The sequence below is a fragment of the Anastrepha ludens genome, chromosome 3 (assembly GCF_028408465.1).
Source record: "Anastrepha ludens isolate Willacy chromosome 3, idAnaLude1.1, whole genome shotgun sequence".
NCBI lineage: Eukaryota > Metazoa > Arthropoda > Insecta > Diptera > Tephritidae > Anastrepha > Anastrepha ludens.
In genome coordinates this window covers 100,434,315-100,454,260 of record NC_071499.1, presented here as the reverse complement: position 1 = coordinate 100,454,260, position 19,946 = coordinate 100,434,315, and the positions used below count along the sequence as shown (strand labels likewise).

General features: G+C 36.6%; 1 protein-coding gene across 8 annotated transcripts in view; it reads left to right on the top strand.

Moving 5' to 3' along the window:
- The window catches only part of LOC128858609 (small conductance calcium-activated potassium channel protein), a 174,457-nt gene that overhangs the window by 105,454 nt on the left and 49,057 nt on the right, over nt 1-19,946 (top strand). For 5 of the 8 annotated variants that reach the window (XM_054095015.1, XM_054095019.1, XM_054095016.1 and 2 more), the window contains 2 exons: nt 5,501-5,720; nt 9,890-9,991. In XM_054095015.1, coding sequence (XP_053950990.1) covers nt 5,501-5,720; nt 9,890-9,991 — 322 coding nt within the window. The remainder of the gene's footprint in view (nt 1-5,500; nt 5,721-9,889; nt 9,992-19,946) is intronic. The other 3 variants (XM_054095020.1, XM_054095017.1, XM_054095018.1) reach the window with 1 other exon arrangement.

The following is a 19,946-nucleotide window of genomic DNA, read 5'->3' as shown; positions in this document are numbered from 1 at the left end:
CGCGCAGTGCTCGACTCAATCGCATCAATTGAAATCGATACCGATCCCCAGTGATGGTTCCGTTCGGTTTTAATAGTTCATAATAAATAAAACCAACTTGGTCCTACCAAATATATAGCATAACCTTCGCAGCGTGAATATTCGGCCAAGGCGATGACGTAGAAGCATGACCGGACAGTCTCCATGACTTTCTTTTCTTTGGATTGGTGTAATAAATCAATTTTTCATCACCCGTCACGATGCGATCAGGAAAACCCTTCCTTTTTTGCCGCTGGAGCAGTTGTTCACAAGCGAAAATACGACGTTCAACATCCCTTGGTTTTAACTCATAAGAAATCCAAGTCCCCTGTTTCTGAATCATTTCCAAAGCATGCAATCGCTTGGAAATGGATTGGCGGATAACTCCTATTACTGAAGCAAGCTCTTCTTGTGTTTGACACGGATCCTCATTGAGCAATGCCTCCAATTCAGCGTCTTCGAAGGTTTTTGGCCTTCCTTCACGCGGATGGTCGTCAACATTAAAATCACCGTCTTTGAAGCGACGGAACCAATCTCAGCACGTTGTTTCACTTAATGCAGCACCTCCATAAACTTTTTGTAGCTCTCGGTGCGCTTCAGCCGCCGTTTTTTTTTCGAATGAAAGAGGAAAATCAACACTTCCCGTAAATGACGATTATTCGGTACAAAATCAGACATCTTCACAAAAGTATATGATACCAAAACAAAATCACTAATGTGTCGAAGCAGTTTGTTTACCACATATCTAAACTTGGTTTATGACGTTTAGGTTATGTTGGTGGCATCTATTGACAAACAGCGAGAACTAAGTTGCGCACCTAATATTCTATAAGAACTGTTATTGGACTTTTTTAAGTATTTGTGTTTATCTGAAATGAAAGTAGAATGGAAATTAGAGTCATGCGAGTGTTCGGACCAATAAGATGCAAAGTAGTTTGATAATTCGTTGGCGTTGGCGATGGGTCTATTAGGGTTATTTATGGCAATTAGAGTGGAGTGAGGGTAAATACCAGAGACAGCCTTTTTAAGTCAGACCAAGCTTTTTTTGGATTTGTTTTGTGATTGATTGATTCCGTAAATTTATGTAAATATTCCTTTTTAGATTGCTTTGATTTAATTCGAAACAAAGCATTTGCCTTTTTATACAGTATAAGATTATAGTTAGATCTTATTCGCTTATATTCTTTCCAGTAGAAACGTTTTTCGTTTCTTAATTTAGCTAGCTCAGCAGACCAGTACGGCACCGTTTTTGAAAAGATTTTATTAGTGGATTGTGGGATAGATAGGTGAGCTGAGGTGCGGATTATTTTTGTAACTGTGGCAACTTCTTTGTTGACATTATCGGAACTCGGCAGATTATTGCGTAAACTGCTAGCAACAAGTTGAAACTTTTCCCAATTCGCTCTGTCTCTTAAAAAATTTGGTTTGGGTTTAGTTTTGTAAATAGGAGTAGTGGAGAACACAGTAAGGATAGGAAAGTGGTCACTACCGCGTAGCTGAAGGAGGGTGTTTGTAGTTAGATTAGAGGCAATATTGGAGGAACAGATTGTCAAGTCTACAGTGGCAAAAGTTGTGTGTGTGGAAAAGTGCGCCGGTTTGTTATCGTTCAATAGAATAAGATTTTCTGATAGAATCAAATCTTCTATGCGTTAAAGTCGCCCACTATTATGATTGGAGTGGTACTGATCGCAAGACGTACTATCAGCGCATGAGATATTTTGTATAGGTGGTATGTAAAGTGTTTGATAGTAAATTTGAAAGGTACTTGGATTTCTATTGCAATTGTGGCTATATTTCAAGTAAGAGAGAATTGTCTGTGGGTATGTATGCAAAATGATGTTTGCAAGTATTACTTCGAAGCTGAATGGAGTCTGTAAGAGGGTTTGCGAAACCGGTGTAAAAGAGGAAACTAGTTCATTATAGGGTAGGTGGGTTTTGTAGTTGGTTTGAGGTGAATTATTGTTTAGAGAAGAATTTGATTGAGGTGGGTTCGAAATACTGGTGGTGATGGAAGAGATTTGGAGTTTAGTGCTGGAATGTTGGTTGATTTTTGTGTCTCTTTGGCGACTTCGGCAAAAGAGGAATTGAGTAATGATGAAGTTTGAGTACTTCGCACATGGAACATTTGTTTTGACATTTTATTTTAAGTATTTCTTTCGTTTGCATATACTTTGGGCAAGTGTTAGCAGATGACGGGTGATCGCCTGAGCAGTTAGCGCATAGTCTATTGGGTGCATGGAGGTGGGTGAGAGGGTAAACTACATGACTCACATGTGGGTGCGTTGTTACAGCGTTTAGCGGTGTGACCAAGGCGTTGGCAGGTTTTACATCTCATTAGATTGGGAAAATAAGGATTTACCTTAGCGCTTCGCCAATACACATCAACTTTATCGGGTAGCTCGTAAAAGTCGAAAGTAAGTAAAACAGCACCAGTGAATTGTGGAACACCTTCTATTGTTTTAGTGAACTTATACACTCCGACTACACCTGCATTTCCACATATTTTCAATTATTTCTTCCGCACTGACGTTGTTTAAACAGGGAGCGTACCTTTTACGCTGTTGGGGTTGTCATGATATTTGACATCAATTTCACAAACACCAGGAAGTTTTTTGGTCGAGATAAACCTTTCAGCGATTTGACTGTTTTTAACAAGCCAAGAAGATTGCCATTACGTAGCTCCGAAATCGAAATGATTTCTTTGCTGATGGCTTCTAAAGCTTTATATATTGCGAAAGAGGAACAATTTGAAATGGGTTTATTTGGGTTCGTAGCGCTGATTGTAATAAATTTCGGATTTTCCTTTTTCGATTGGGGCACTTCGGGGATGTTGAGCGGAGTGTATGATGGTTTTTTTTCTTTTTGGGGGGGGTTCCGAGGCAAGCAGAGCAAACCTATTTTTACCGAGTTAGGCGGGCCGGGGGCCAATTTTAGTATATCTTCACACCCGGTACACTTGTATGCGAAACTCTTGTTAATAAGTAACAATATGCGAACGAAAGATTTACAAGCAAAACTCGTGCACGTATATCAGGTGTGTACTGCGTGAAAAATGTCAAAAAAAAGCACAGAGATTGTCAAACACGTCTTCTCATAGCGTGCAATTGTCAAGGCCTCCTTTAATAAATTAAAGCAAATTTATTATGTATCTTTCATTTGCATGTGATAACACTGATTTCACGTTGTTGTTGTTGTTGTAGCAGCAAAAATATTTCTCATACGTGTACGGGGAATTCTGCTATAGTAACAGTCCTTGGTAGGATATATAGTAAATCCGGGTCGTTCCGGTAACGTAGAACCGACTGTCGGGAGAGAACGGTCTTTATTATTAGTTTATACACTAGGTGTGTATAAGAGTTTACCTCTCGGCAATCACATATGTAGGTCATGTACAAGTACCTGCCCTGCCATCGTAATTGTGGCCAACCAATAGGATACGTTGTATATCTTTAACATCGAACAAGAACCAGGTTTTTGCTGGTAACTTTGGGAAAATTCGTGCAAAAAGCTTAGGTCGACTACTAGCATATGACAGAAATCCATTGTACCATTCAGAGAAAATGCTACTACAAATCATTCTCACATCTTCTTCGACATTGAACTGTCAACTTCAATGACGGTGCTATTATCTGCTGATTCTTTTGCATTTTGATCTGCCTTTCTATTAACAGAATGGCCTGGAGAACACAACATGAGAAAATTTGAGAATTCAAACTCTGAGAGCTTGCAGGCTGTCTATAAAAAAGTGTATAATTCTATTTTAAAACCAAAACTGATGCCACACTCCACAGCCAACCGAATTCGCCAAGGCCGAAGCATCTTCAGCAAAACCTTTTAATCCATCAGCTAAATACTTATTTAATTTTTGGTAGCTCTAATTTCTGCTGTGGCTACCTTGCTATTAACGTCCGGGAGGGTGTGCGTGTCCACGCTTAAACTTTCTACAGACTCGAAAGGATCACTAGTCTTAGTGCTGCTGAAAACTTCTGAACATTTTTTAAATACAAACTGGATTTTACCTGGATTTCGTGCCAGTATTGTTAGCGATTGTGTCATACATTTAAAAATTGAATTATTTTAGCTTTATGATTTCTTTGGCAGTGAGCCACATTCCTCTCTCAGCTGTACGTAAGCACGTAGAGCAGCGCGCCCGGAGTTGGCGGGAGGACACCTAAACTTCTCCGAAGAAAAGAGTTTTGAAAAGTTATACTTTTTTTAATTCTTGTTTGTCTTACTAAAGTTGTCGTTGTTCTCCAACAAAACTCCTATAAAATTTTAAAACTACTTGAGGGTGTAGATCTGCTTTTATTGTTGTCAGCAATTTTAAAAGATTACGAGTAGAATTGTGTTTTTACTCTTCAATTACATCAGTTTAATGATCACTTACTTCCAAAGACGAGCTGATAGCTCTCCCTAAGAACCTTATACACTTGATTTGTGGAATAACACAATTGTCGAAATTGATTTTGGTGTAGCTGACTCGAATAATTCTTGATTTTAATGTCATTTAGTTTTCATGATGTTTCGTTTTTTATTGAACAGAAATTTTCCTTCCTAAACAGACTTTGCTTTTCTCATTAAACAACATTTACAGAGTTCCAAAGCTTAAGTATTAATTGACAAGTAATAATTTGATTTTTTGTTTGGTGTTATAATTAAGTTTAAATTGCCGAAATGTTCTTAATTGCCAATTAGTTGCCTGTTTGAACATTTCCTAGCGGTCTATCCTTTTAGATAGGAAAGGGTCCTATGATGTCCCTATACCATAAAAAGTACCAAATAATCAGTCCTTGAGGATGCATCACTTCTTGGTCGAACACTTGTTGATTTTCATCGTCCCAATAACGTCAATTATGCTTGTTGACATATTCGCTGAGCAACAAATGGATTTCATTCGAGAAAATGGTTTTGCATAGCATTCACGTATTTATAATTGAGGTGGTATTTCGATAATATTTTTCAAACAATTTCCACACGTTCGGCCAACGTGAAACGATGGTTGATAAAATTACATAACTTACTGAAAAGCCGTGTAATATCCCACAAACTACTGATTAAGAAAAAATCTCTCTTTAACTCACAACGAACTAGTTTTTTAAATCCATACACATATGTATGTAATATCAAATAGTTTTAATTTAAAACATAGCGTTCGTTAGTCTACGATGACATACAAGAAGATTATACTTGTACGTTTTGAAAAAAGAAAAGTTGCGACATTGAATGTTCTATTGTGAATGCTCCATTATTGAATATAAGCTCACATACTGCTGACCTTTAAAAAAAAGTTATTTTTAAGAATCCTTAAAATAAGCCATCGAAATTTGAAAGCCATTCTATATCCGAATTTGTTGCTGGGCGATTTGAATTTTAACATATATTTTATGTACATAGGCATCCTTATAAAAAAACATTTTACTGCTACCATGCATCCTATATATGTAAGAGCATAAATCGATTCCTTTTCCATTACACCATTCAGGTACATGGAGGAGCGTGCTCTCACTGGCGGTAATACATCGCGGAAGCCTTCTACTATTTCAGCTAAGCACAAACCAAATGTCGGATACAGGCTAGGTAAACGAAAAGCTCTATTCGAAAAAAGGAAACGCATCAGTGATTATGCTCTGGTAATGGGCATGTTCGGCATAATAGTTATGGTGATTGAGAATGAATTAAGCAGTGCTGGTGTTTATACAAAGGTAAGCGTCAATAAAACTTCGTAACATGTAGAAAATTCAAATATAGCTTATTTAAATTTACTTAAGTCCTTCGTTCCAAATAAGTATGCAAATTTTTGTGCTGAAATATTTGATGATATGATAATCCATTCTCAAACTGTGGGTTGCCAATTGTTGTATAAGTTTCTAAAGTTTGATTACATTTTAAATTTCTTGTATTTAGATACTAGTTTTTTGGGGTATTTAATTGCTTTGAATCAATCGGAGGGGTTTTACCCACATTATGTTTTAGTTAACACATAGTTCTACGCATCGTATGATGAAATGCCTATTTCAAAAAACATATCCGAAAATCTTATTATTCAACATACTCGTAGACTATAAATCAATCGCCTAAAAAAGGCCGACATAGTCGAATGCGTTGGAGCATCACTATAACTCGGAAGTACACGGTTTCGAAGCTCAGGCATGAAACACCAAATAATAGAAAAGTTGTTTCTAATTGTAATAAGAAAAACAACAGTATGTAGCTACGTAGAAGATACGAGGGCGGTTCAATAAGTACCCGTGTTTGATGACAGAGGGCGTTCCTGAAGGAAGTTGGTGTTAGTATCGTCTGCTGCCATCTATCAAACGACGGTAAAACAAATTTCAGACTTATTGATAGGTTAATTTGGATTTGGCAGCTATTCGAGTAAGACGTGCTTCGTGATTTTCGGTAAAATGGAAAAGAACCGTATCATTCGTTAATTCACTTTTTGTTTTTGGATGAGAAGAAATGCGAGGAGATAAAAGCAAAGTTGGATGCTGTCTATGGGGACGTTTCGCCATCTATGACCACAGTTAGATGTTGGTTCAACGAACTTAAACGTGAGCGAACATCCCTTTTTGATGAGGAGCGACCAGGACGTACGGCTCGTATAACAGTTATTTTAGAAACATCAACAGTAGAAATGAAGCAAATTGAATTATTTAGCATGAATGAAAGTCTTCTTCTTCTTAATTGGCGCGATAACCACTTACGCGATTTTTTCCGAGTTTAACAAAGCGCGCCAGTCGTTTCTTTCTCGCGCTAACCGGCGCCAATTGGATATACCAAGTGAAGCTAAGTTCTTCTTCACCTAATCTTTCCAACGCAGAGGAGGCCTTCATCTTCCACTGCTACCATCAGCTGGTACCGCATCGAATACTTTCAGAGCCGGAACGTTTGTATCCATTCGGACGACATGACCAAGCCAACGTAGCCGCTGGAGCTTTATTCGCTGCGCTATGTCTATGTCCTCGCAAAGCTCATACAGCTCATTGTTCCATCGCCTGCGATATTCGCCGATGCCAAATCTTGCGCAGAATCTTTCTCTCAAACACTCCAAGCGTTGCCTCATCGGATGTTATCATCGTCCACGCATGATGTCAATATCATCGGCATACGCCAACAATTGTACGCTCTTATAAAACATTTTGCTTGAGCGATTAAGTTCTGCGGCTCGTACGATCCTCTCCAACATCAGGTTAAAGAAGTCACACAACAGCGAGTCACCCTGTCTCAAACCTCGTTTGGTATAAAACGGCTCAATAAGGTCCTTCCTAATTCTGACGGCGCTTTTGGTGTTGAGCAACGTCGTCTGGCATAGCCGTATTAGTTTTGTGGGGATACCAAATTCAGACATCGCGGCATGCAGGAAACTCCTTTTCGTGCTGTCGAATGCAGCTTTGAAATCGACGAAAAGATGGTGTATGTCGCTTCTCCTTTCATGGGTCTTTTCCAAGATTTGGCGTATTGTGAATATTTGGTCGATGGTAGACTTTCCAGGTCTAAAGCCACACTGATAAGGTCCAATCAGTTGGTTGAGGGTGGGCTTCAGCCTTTCACACAATGCGATCGCTAGAACCTTATAGGCGATATTTAGAAGACTAATCCCGCGGTAATTGGAACAGATTGCAGGATCTCCCTTCTTATGGATTGGGCAGAGCACACTTAAATTCCAATCGGTAGGCACCTTTCCAGCTCCTCACCGCCACGTTTGAATAGCTCAGCCAGCAGTCCGTCGGCGCCCGCGGCTTTGTTATTCTTTAGCCGCGTTATCGCTATTCTCACCTCGTCATGGTCGGGTAGCGGAACGACAATTCCGTCGTCAAGGATTGGGGTATCGGGATCTTCACATTCTCTGTGACATGCGCAACTGTCACTATTTAATAGGTTCGAGAAGTGTTTCCTCCATAATTTAAGAACGCTCTGGATGTCGGTCACCAGATCTCCGTCTTTATTCTTACACGAAAACGTCTTGAAAACTTCTGTAAGCCACCGAACTTTCTGGTAGAATTTTCGGGCGTTGTTCCTATTGGCCAGCATTTCAAGCTCCTCGCGCTCACGTATTTCGCCCTCTCGTTTCTTCTGTCGGATAATACGTCTCTCTTCCTTTCTTAGCTCTCGGTAGCGATCCCACATGGCTCGCGTTGCGCACGCTCTCAGCGTGGCTCTATAGGCAGCATCTTTTCTTTCTGCGGCAACATGACATTTCTCGTCGTACCAACTGTTTTTTCGGGCTCGCCGGAATCCGATTTCTTCTTCGGCGGCGGTAGTAGAGAACGAGAAATGTTGCTCCATTACTCGTGCACGCCGGTTTGTTGGGCAGTACTCTCTCAGAGCAGGAATGAGAGTCGAGTGGCGAATCTTCTGGCTGTCTGTTGTGATTGCAGCTTTTTGATGTTGAACATTCTTTACGTAGGTAGATGTACGCTTTTTGCTGCACAGAGGCGTGTGCGTAGTTTGACTGCAACACAGGAAGCGTATCTTCCATCTTTCATAACATGATCGATTTGGCTTCGCGTGGCGGGTCCCAAGCCCAGCGCACTACCACCTATCCTGGAATGTTTCGCCTTCTCACGTTTTAGCTCACTTCCGAACGGGTGTTCGGAAGCTACCCAGAGGATACTTGGGCTAATCCCGGGAGTTGTGAGCTGCTTGAACCATAAGCAGAAGAATCGTCCTGGCCACTCCCAAGTGAATAGCAATCAGTAACTTTCCCCACTTGCGTGGGCTTCTACATATGGAAGCATCCTCCAGGAACTTTTAATTTGTCACATTTTTTGGTATTTGTTTACTTTATTTTGTTTGCCTAATGTGGAAAACAGGTGTAGCCTATTGTGGTGCGCGTCTTGATGTTATTCCACAAATGTAGAGACCTACAGTTTTAAGCCGGCTCCGAAAGGCAAATGGATTTTATGGAGAACTTTTTCATGGCAGAAATTCGAATGTTTGTAGACGACTGGTGTCTTGATGAAAGAATCGTTGCTTTCAAATTTTAAAAAGTTTTCAATAGAGAAATTCATTTGATATGTTGGAAAGGAAAACTACTTCTCTTTGAAAAAATTCAAGCAACATGGAAAATAATATAGTACGATAGGGCCAGTGCCTATATTTGCTCATCAGTATTAGAAAGTAAAGGATATATCAGCATGTAACAAACATACGCGCCTGTTCTGGACTCCCATTCAGATTTGTGGTTTTCAATGTCGAGCAAAATTGAATCGATTAATATATTTCTAACTCTTTCGAATCCAAAAATTAGCACAAAAGTTTCATAGATAATAGGTTTAAAGGACTAATTTATTTTTTATTAATTGTTGTTACGAAGTTCTATTTATTTTTTGTAAATGAATATTTAACACAATTAAGCTAGTAGAAAAATAGGGAGCGGTCCTAAATTCTGCATTACAACACTCCTTTGGGTAAAAATTCTGTAAAAAATGTGAAATAAATTCTAAATTCCTTTGGGTCCTAATGGTGCTTTTTTTACAAAATTTTGTAACGACAATATAATGTAAAATTAATATTCTGAGTATTAAAATTATGTATCCAAATAAGGGCCATAACTCTGTATTTTTTTAAGTATTTTAAATAAAAACTCATGTAGTGCTTTCAATGAAAAGATTCGTTTATACAAACAAGTGAGGTTCTCATAAATTTTAACACAGAACTTTAACAGCCAGAATTTTGGATTTTGAATTTATTTACCATAAAAATGTTGTACCCAACCCAACGAAATCATCACTTTACATTTCTTCGTTTTAACCGACTCTATATGCTTGTACATGTGTACATAGTTACATATATCTACTCTAACAATATCTGTCAGTATGTATGTAAACATAAAATAATTTATTTTTGTGTTTTTTTCTTAACTTTTCAGGCTTCGTTTTACTCGACAGCGTTAAAAACCTTAATATCTGTTTCGACTGTGATTCTTTTAGGTCTTATTATAGCTTACCATGCTTTGGAAGTGCAGGTGAGAGTGAGTGCAAATTTAAATTCCTTTTCAGATGTTACAGTCAGCGTCCTCAGCATCATTGTCTTCGTAGTTACGTAATTCATGCATGCAAAGAACTGATGTATTAGCACATTTGGCATACATACTTGTCTGTCACCAGCCTGCACTATTACATATATACATATGTATACTCATTGCCAAACTAAATGTACATTGTTTAGGATATGGGAACAAAATTGTATAAGCAACGTTCATACAATGTCGATTTAAAAGATATAAGGTTAATACCAGAGGCGGGCACACATAGAATTTAAGTTTCGAAAATTTTCTATTTAATAATATTTTGTCATAAATATTATTGTAATTTCAGTAAATTAAATGCCTAAAATTTCTACGAGAGCTCGAGTTTATGAGAATTAATCTTCTATAACACTTTTTGAGATTTTGGCTCTTCATTTTTATTACGCTATTTAAATTTTTAACTAGTAACATATTAGTGTTTTTAGATGCTTCTTCTTTAAAAAAATATATATTCGTATGCCCACACCGGAACTTAAATACGACCATTAGTTTAACAGATTCTGAAAACGATTACCTTTATAATATTAGAGAATACTTAAAAACTATAGGTAGATAAGCAATTCATTTAATAACATTTTGAAATAGCATTTTTAACGAATAAAATTACGAATGGAAATTAATTTTCTCACTAATGAAAATAAAAGCGAAAATAGTCCTACTATCTAGGGGTTTAAATGAGCAAGCACCCACCTTTATAGGGTGGAATTGGATCAGTGAATATTATGACATGCATATTTTGGTATCCAAACAAAGAGAGCACATTCTAGCTTTGAATGCACAAGAGAGTTACATAAAAGCTTTATAGTGTGCATGCAAGTATTTATGGGTCACCAAAGTCCAAATAAAAGCAAGTGCAAAATATAACTTGATATAAGTTAAATGGCTTTGAAAAGAGAATTTAGAGTCAAGTACCACACCAAGATCAATAATTTCACTTGAAGGAAGTATGGATAAGGGAACGGAATTTAGAATAAGTAACATAAAAGTACTTTAAATTTAAATTTAAATTTTTAAGCTTGCAGAATTGTCAAAAAAGTAATCGAATGGTAGGTATGAACGAAAAATGGATCCATTACGGCCACCCTTAAATCATATTGCTCGTTTGCTAGAGGAACATCGTAACCCAAAAAAAAAAGTTTTTAGACAAGTACGCAAAAATGGCCGCCAACTCTTCTTTCATGTTGTGTAAAAAATTCATGGCGATATTTACTAACAGTATCTCATTAGATGAATATTGAAGCCGTTTTAGTTTTTTGGATTATGACACTCTTGAATCAAGTGAGCGATGAGTTAAGCCCAGCACGCACGAGCCAATCGAATATTCATAGTCCTGAGGCAATATTTTTTTATTGTTGGTAAAATGCTGAGTGATAAGACCTGACGAAATTATTGCTGCACAGTTATGACGATGGCTCAAAAATACATTATATTGTATAAAAATAATATACTCATTGATGTGTGTTGGAAATAAACCCATATTTTTTTTCAAAATATAAGTATTAACTCGGAATTTGTTAGACTTTTGCTATATTTTATATTTACGAAATTTTTATTTCTGTTAATTAAAATAAAAAAAAAATTTAAAAAAAATTGATTTTATAAAACAAAAATTATAAATTGTTCACCAAAATTTGGGGGTTTTGCCCAATTTTCCGCTAGTCTGCGTGTAGATCATTGCTACTAAAATTGGAGTTTTGACTTCAAATTAAATATGTTTTCATTTCCACTATTAGCTTTATCACACATTACTGGGGCAAGTCTTTTGCACATACACTTGTGCTCACAATAATATCATAGTCTTGTGCACTTTTTCCATATGTGACCTGGTCTACGAAAAGGTACCTTACGCGCGAAAACAAGTTTTCGAGAAAACAGCAGTTAAAGTTTAAACTTTTCAGTCTTTTTCGTATTTGTATTAAACAAATTATGACTTTCTGGTTTTCACCATTTTAAAGAGTCTTTCACACACTATTCGAATCAACAAAAAAGTGAAAAATGATTTTTTGACACGTAAGGTACCTTTTCATAAACCAGGTCACATATATAAAATTGGAGCATTCGTTACAAATTACTTTCGAACAAAATGTATAGTAATGTCAGTAGAAAAAATTATCAAAAATCAAAGCAAATTTTGAGCCCCTTAAATTATACCACAGAATTTTATACCCAGAATTTTTCTAAAAATTCTGACTAAAAAGTTTGTAATTTTGTTTAAAATTCGTTGCATTTCTTTAGATTTTGTGCAATTTCATGTTTCACTTTATGATTTTTTATTGTAGTATGCACTATGATACAAATATAACACATGGGCTGACAAGTCCCGGGCCTAACACAGAGATGGCTCTAGTTTTATAACATTTACCTCTTTTTCAGTAAGTACTAATCTCAAAAAGACAGCTGTTAAAATTTCATGATATTCTATTCATTAGATTGTAAGTGATTGTGCTAAGGTGACGTTAATTTTCTTATTTTCAAAACAATGGATCAAAAAGAGTTTCGTGCTTCTTGATGGGTAAAAAAATCGTTCAAGCGAAGCAATGGTTTGAAAAGTGTTATAAGGACTCCGGTCTATCAGCAACAACAATAAAACGATTGCTGGATTCAAACGTGGTCGTAGAGACACCGATGATGCACAACGCAGTAGACATCCAAATGCAGCGGCAACACCAGAAAACATTAAAAAAATCAAATAACACAAAATCGTTTTGAGTGATTGAAAGCTGAAACTGCATAAGTTAGCTGGCATCATAAAGATATCAACAGAACGTGTTGGCTTTATACGATATTTATTTCTAAAATCAATAAAGAATTGTTCTAACTGACTACTTATAATAAAACTATATTTAACAAAAAATATATGTATATTACATGAGCATTTGACTATGAGAAAGCTCTGTTCAAAATCGGTGCCGCGTTTGTTCATAATTTTGTTTCATTAAGACAACACACCGTGTGACAAATCAATCAAACCAATGGCAAAACTCTTTGAATTAAACTTCGAATTGCTCTGTATTCACCAGATTTGGCTACCAGCGACTACCGGCTGTTCGCAGACCTAAAAAATGCTCGCCGGTAAGAAATTTCGCTGCAATGAAGAGGTTTTCGCTGAAACTGTAGCCTATTTTGAGGTAAAAGATAAATCGTTCTACAAAAGTGCTATTGAAATGTTAGAGCGGCGCTGGAATGATTGCGTTGTTCGTCATGAATAAAGCTAATTTTGAACAAAAAAACGTTTTTTCTTTATTAGACCTGGTTCTTTTCAGCCCATGTGTTAGTAAGGTAGAAAAGCTGAGTCGCTTTTTCGGCATTTATGTCGTTAACAATCTATTTTGTCTTAATTTCTTATTTCCAGTGTTTTTATGGTTTTGCTTTTAAATTAGAAATCGAAATATTTCTATACAAATTTATTTTTTCTACACAATAAAGGCGTTTAAAATTCGGATGAAAGCATGTGGGTGTAAACGTGCCACCGAATTCATCTTTACTCCAAAAAATGGATGCCCAAATTCCACCTCTTCAAGCAACCTAACCAAAATAAAATAGCAAGCAACCTAATCCAAATAAAACTAGTCGATCACTTAGTGGATTTGTTTGGATACTGTTTTCGCATTTTCACGGATGGCTCCAGGACCGAGCATGGCTCCGGCTCTGGGATCTACGTGGAATCCAGCGTAACAAAACTGCACTTTGCTCTTGGAATGCATGCATCTGTGTTTCAAGCGGAGGTGTATGCTGTTCAAAAAGCGATGAGCTTTGTTGTGAAAAACAGAATGAGAGGCAGATCTACATATATGTGTCTGCAGCGACAGCCAAGCTGCGCTCATGGCCTTAGACAGCCCCCCAACCACTTCAAGGGCAGTCGAGTCCTGTAAATCCAGGCTGAACTATGTCGGTAGACATAATAGCCTGATGCTAACTTGGTTCCCGGGACACGTGGATATCCGGGGAAACGAGATCTCTGACTCTTTAGCCAGGCTGGGCTCTGAGGCAATTTTTTTTGGCCCGGAGCCCTTTCTGCCACTCCTTGTGCTGCCATCAAAGACACGGTTAGCAAACGGGTTACTCTAACCCACAAACAAGCTTGGCAGGCTGAGAGAAGCTGCAGATGGACAAAACTGGTGCTACCTGTCATGTCCGACCGACTGTCGCAGTTCCTCCTGTCACTAAGCAGAGGGGACTGTGGGGACTGGTTGGACTGATGACGGACCACTTTCTATGGGCAAAGCACATGGAAAAGGTGGACATCTCAGACAGTGCACTCTGCCCAGCATGTGGAGAGGAGGATGAGACGCTCGAATCAGGCTTGAGGTCTTTGGCACTGATGTGTTAAGAAGGAACCACCTTGGCTCCTTGGCACCACAACATCTACTCAGATTTCTTCAGAGGTCGCGCAGATTTAAAGAAAATTAAAAAGGGAACCCGACTAGTCTGTCCCGACAAAAAAAAAATTATAAGTATATACACGCAAACATTTCGGTCGTAGACCATGCACGTTCCAACGGGACTCGGCACCGTCTCATAAAGCCCATGTGAACGAAGAATGGTTAAAAAATCATGTTCCATACTTCATTTCGTCCACATAATGGCTTTCGAATTCGCCAGACGCAAGTCCGATGGATTATTCCATCTGATCCATTTTGGAGAGCAAGGTGAGGACTAAAAAATATGCCAGTATGGATGCGCTGAAAAAGCGATTATACGAGAATGGGCCAAAATACCTCAAGATCACATTCGTGCAGCTTGCAACTCATATTTTGACCGTTTGAATAAAAAAGTGAATATATGTTAAAATTGTAATCAAATTTGTCTTTGAAATCAATAAAAACTAATTTCATACAAAAAAGTTATGGTGTTTTGAATAGGTAACATATCGTTCACCCTGTATGTATATCTTCTTCTTCTTGATTGACCCGATAACCGCTTACTCAATTTAGACCGAGTCCGACAGTCGTTTCTTTCTCGTGCTAATCGACGCCATTTGGAAACACCAAGTGAAGCCAAGTCCTTCTCCACCTGATCTTTCCTACGCAGATGAGGCATTCATTTGGTACCACCAGCTGAAACCGCACCGAATACTTTCAGAGCCGGAGCATTTGTATCCATTCTGACGACATGGCCTAGCCTACGAAGTTGTCCTGGCATGATTAGAGCCTTATAAAGTGTTAGTTCTGTTCGTCGAGAGGACTACTACTACTAAATTGCCTACTTAGTCCACATTAGCACTTGTTAGCAAGAGACATTCTACGTTGGATTACAAGACTGGCATTATTACCGGTGTTATCGCTGGTTAAGTTTCCTCTGGAAAATAAAACAAATGATGATATTCTTCCTCTTTGTATTACATTTGGTATTTATTCATCTCTTATAACTAAAGGCTATTTAATTTTTTTATTCTTTCGCAAAGTGCATGCATCCGGCTGCGTTGCACCATCTGATTTCATAATTTTGACGCATACGATTGGCCATAACTCAGCATGAATCAATACGATTTTCACGATTAGTAATTGCTGCTCATCTTAAAGCTTTCTTGTGTCTGAAGATATTTATTTCAAAGGACTAAATTATTTTACAAAGCTTGGGTCGATAACCTATTAGTTCATTATTAGTTTTGATGAGGCTGAATGATGTTTATTATATGAAAGTTCATACAAAGAATTTTCTCTAATTGCAAATTTGTTATATTTATATAAATGAATACATGTTAAATTGCTACTTTGTTCTTGCAAAGTATATGTACAACAAAGTATATACATTCTAATACACATATATACGTAGATTCAAAGCCAATCTTAATTGAAAATTTCAACTTTGAAATTGGTTTCTTGTATTTTTATTTAGATACTTAAATGGCATTGCTCTCTGGTGAAGGATCTTATAAAAACCATCATGGCCGACATATCGTATATTTCTATAAGAAAGATACAAATATTTAAATTTAAATAAAATAAGTAAAAAGTCAAAGCCTTGCAATATGACGAGCTAAATTTGTTTTTAAATATTAAACTTAATTTTCAAATTTGTTTTTAATAATTTATATTAGGCTCAAATTCGTATAATTTTCATAAGAGTTTTATGGGATTTTTAAACTAGATTAAGCGAACTAAAAATGACAAGTTGTTTTACCGGGTAATGAAAAAATAATACGTAACATTTTTAAACTAATTCTATTAACGGCATCCCCTGGGACTTAGACGATTATAATTTGTATACATTATCAAACTATTTCTATATTCTATTTTTAGAACTGATTATAATATGTGGGTATGAGAAATGTGTTCATAAAATGAAAAGAGTAATTCATATTGCTCATTTCTATAAAAAAGCCATGTCGATATGTATATACAAGATGCCGCAAAATTACTCATAAAAATTTTTAATTGGTACGTTTGCAATTTGGAATAATAGTGGTTATGCTTGGGCTAAAAATAACGAACTACTACACTATAGACATGAAGAGTCAAAATTTTATTAACTGATCGTAATAGCCTAAATTTTGATGCATAAAAATTCTTTGAATAATATAGTGTTTTTTATTCATTCAATGTTCTTCGCAATTAAAGTATGGATAGTGATTAAAGTGCCTAATAAGATGCATGTCGAAACTGCTGACGCTCATATGTTTGAAGTATTCACATGGGTGTCATAAGTGTCGTATTGTTGTATTCCACAAACTTCAAACAACCAAAAATATATTTACGGGGCTCGCAAGGTACCGTATAAGTCATATTATGAATTTTCACACAGTTACATGTAGTTGGTTGTGGTTTCTAAACCGTTAAGAACTTTATGACATAAGACAATACGACACTTACGACACTCTTGTGAACCACCTATGTAATTGTATATGTATGTATGTATGTGCTTATATATTTGTTTCAATCAAAACCCATTGTAAAAGATATTAGGTGCTAATGGTATTTTTTTCCAAAGAATTGTAAATTTTAAATTACGTGCATGTTTTCATAGTTTTATAGCTTCTCTTCGACTTACTGTATGCATTTTATTTTAATTTTCTAAAAGTGTTTCAACAGTTTTAAATTTATTTAAATTCTTTACTTCGGAATATGTTTCGTACTACATATTTGATCTAGTTTTATGAGGGACCTAGTTCTGTATTTATCCCTTTTAGGTCAGACCTGTGTGGTTACTGCTAAAGTAGGCTCCCTGTTTTTTTTTCCTTTGTCTCTAGGCGCTTACTGCGTTTCGAGTAGTTTATTATTTCAATTAGCTTACATTTGTGTTTTAGATTACAAATATTTTTCAATTACATATTTTATAGTTTAACCAAGACAACGGAAATAAAACGCCTGCGATTGGATACAAGCAGTTAGATAGTTATTCTATTATATAGTATTACTATTATGATTAAGACACGAATGTTTGAAGTATTGAAGTTTTTTAAATAATCAATAGTTTTTTTGACAAAATCATTAAATAATGTTATCAAACTAGAATATTTTGAAATTTGATTGATATTAAAAGCTGGGATATCATATTGTGCACAGAATGTTTCGGGTATCTGTCGTGTACTGTGAAAGCGTGGGCAATCATGGAAAAGATGATGCATACTTTGCACACTGAGTTGGTCACACGAGCACCAGTCTTCGCCAATAAATTTGAATCGCTTTAAGTATGCCTTATTGAAACCATGGCCAGTAAAGAACTGTGTCAATTGATATCCCAAAGAGCTGTCGGTATAGTTGAGTATTTTCAAGAATTGGAATGAAAGTCTTTGTAATGGAATCAGTGGTGTGGTCTTAATACTCCTGCTGCCATGACTCGAATGTTGTAAGACATATTTACCGTATAGCATAGCTTAAGGGAAATGCTATGCGATGTGTGATTTAACCTAGTAAAAGTCAATTCTGTGTCCCCATCGAAGGAGGTGCAGGTGCTGATGAACTGATGCAATTAAGGGATTAGGATTGCTCCGATTTTGGATAGCTTCCAAACAAGAGCGACTGTCGCTTTATATGACTAGTTTTTCCGTTTTCAATTCTTTCTGACCCCACAGGGCAGCGTCAATTGCTAAAGCTTCAGCCTGGAAAACAGTGCATATGTAATGTAATTTAAATTTACGTGCCGTCCAGTTAATTCGATATTATAAATCGATAATATTGTCAGCTTCCTGTAGAGATGCTATAGTTTCGATACGTATAGACCGACGCTCGGAAGGATGTAGTTGATTTTTTGGTGCAGTACGTTGTTCAAGCATACCGTTTAATGTTTCATTATCTGGAGTAGGCTCCCTATTAGCTTGTGCGATAAAGACAGCAAGGACTGAAGGGTACGCCCATTGGCAAGAAAGCCCAAATTTACTATCATATACGGATCACTCTTCGGCGGGAGTAGAACAGGAAAATGAGGAGGTTGCAGAGCGAATCGAGTAAAATTTCGTTGTACCCTTTCAATTCTATTTGAATGAGAGGCGTAAATTGTGTTCCAAGCCAAAGATGAATATTAGAACTAAAGAGTTATATAAAATTTGTCTGCTCTAGGAGTCTTTAAATCCCTCACATAGGCCTCCAAAAATGTTAAATTAGCATATGCCTTCGGCAATATTTGACTAGCGTAATTTAGGAATGTAAAACCAGAGTCAAATGCCACGACTTGATCAGAAACCGCTTTAAATTTAGAAAGAACAACATTTCATAAAGAATAAGCGAAAGGAATAATATTCAAAGATTTTAAAAGGGTGATCTGAAAACATTTTTTATATTAAGTGACAGCTTATTTTGAACACTCCAAGCGACAAGATTGTTTAAATCTTGCTGAACAAAAGAAGCATCGGATTAGCAAGATATAATACTTTACCAAACAGTTTTATATCATCAGCATAGAGTATAAACTTACAGTGGTTAAAAGGGACTACAGTCATTCATAAAAAGGGGAAAATAAAATAGGACCAATAATACTGCCCTGTGGAACAACCGAAGAGGCCACAAAAGTGTAGGATTTCGTGAATTCAATTTTTACAAACGTTTTTTTTTTGGAAAGATAAAATCTCAACCATGATATGAAAGTTAAGTCATAGCCTAGCTTGTACCTAGCAAGCTCATCCGAGATACCATTTCTAGAAATCTCTCAGTGTCCAGGAACCCAGACAACATTCGTGAGGCATCACTTAGCTCTGGTGATGTAGAGATTTTATGACAGCTTAACTGTCAGAGCAAGTAATAATGGATTGTGCTGCAACGGACGAGTTACTGACCCTCTAATTTACTTAAGGGGGTAGTATGGTTAATTCGGTGTAAAACAAGCATATTTTTCGAAATTTTTTTTGTCGACACAGTTGATTTATTCAAAATTTTAAAATTACTTCATTATAAAGTCATATTTAAAGAATATTGTGTGAAATTTTCATTGATTTTTATGAAGAAATGAGTTGGTGGCAGCGAATCTTCGCGGACGTCTCATAAAAAAGTTTTATTGCGGTGTCCCTCAGAACTCATTACTGGATCAACTAAAATCAAAAAACCAAATTGATTTCATCAGCTAATAAAGTTTCGCAGGTAACAACGTCGAATTTTTTTTTTTTTTTTTTTTTTTAAATTTTTTAAAGCGCTTTGAAGTCAAAACACCGATTTTTCATAAAAAAAACTTGAAAACTTTGTTGTTTTAAAATATGACAAAATTTAAAAAAAAAAAAAACTCGACGTCATTACCTCGTGAATAAAGTAAAGAAACAAAAAAACCAAATTTGAAAAGAATCGGTGCAGTAGATATGAATCTGCAGTGGACACCGACCGTAAAAAAGGCAAGTGTGAGAAAAACGCGTTTAAAGATTTTCGGCAGCGTGAAATCCGGTTGGAGAGGTAGATACTTAATCCTTTGTGTCTTTGTCAATTTTACTCTAATGCACTTCAAACTTTCACACAATAATCTTAAGATGTTATAG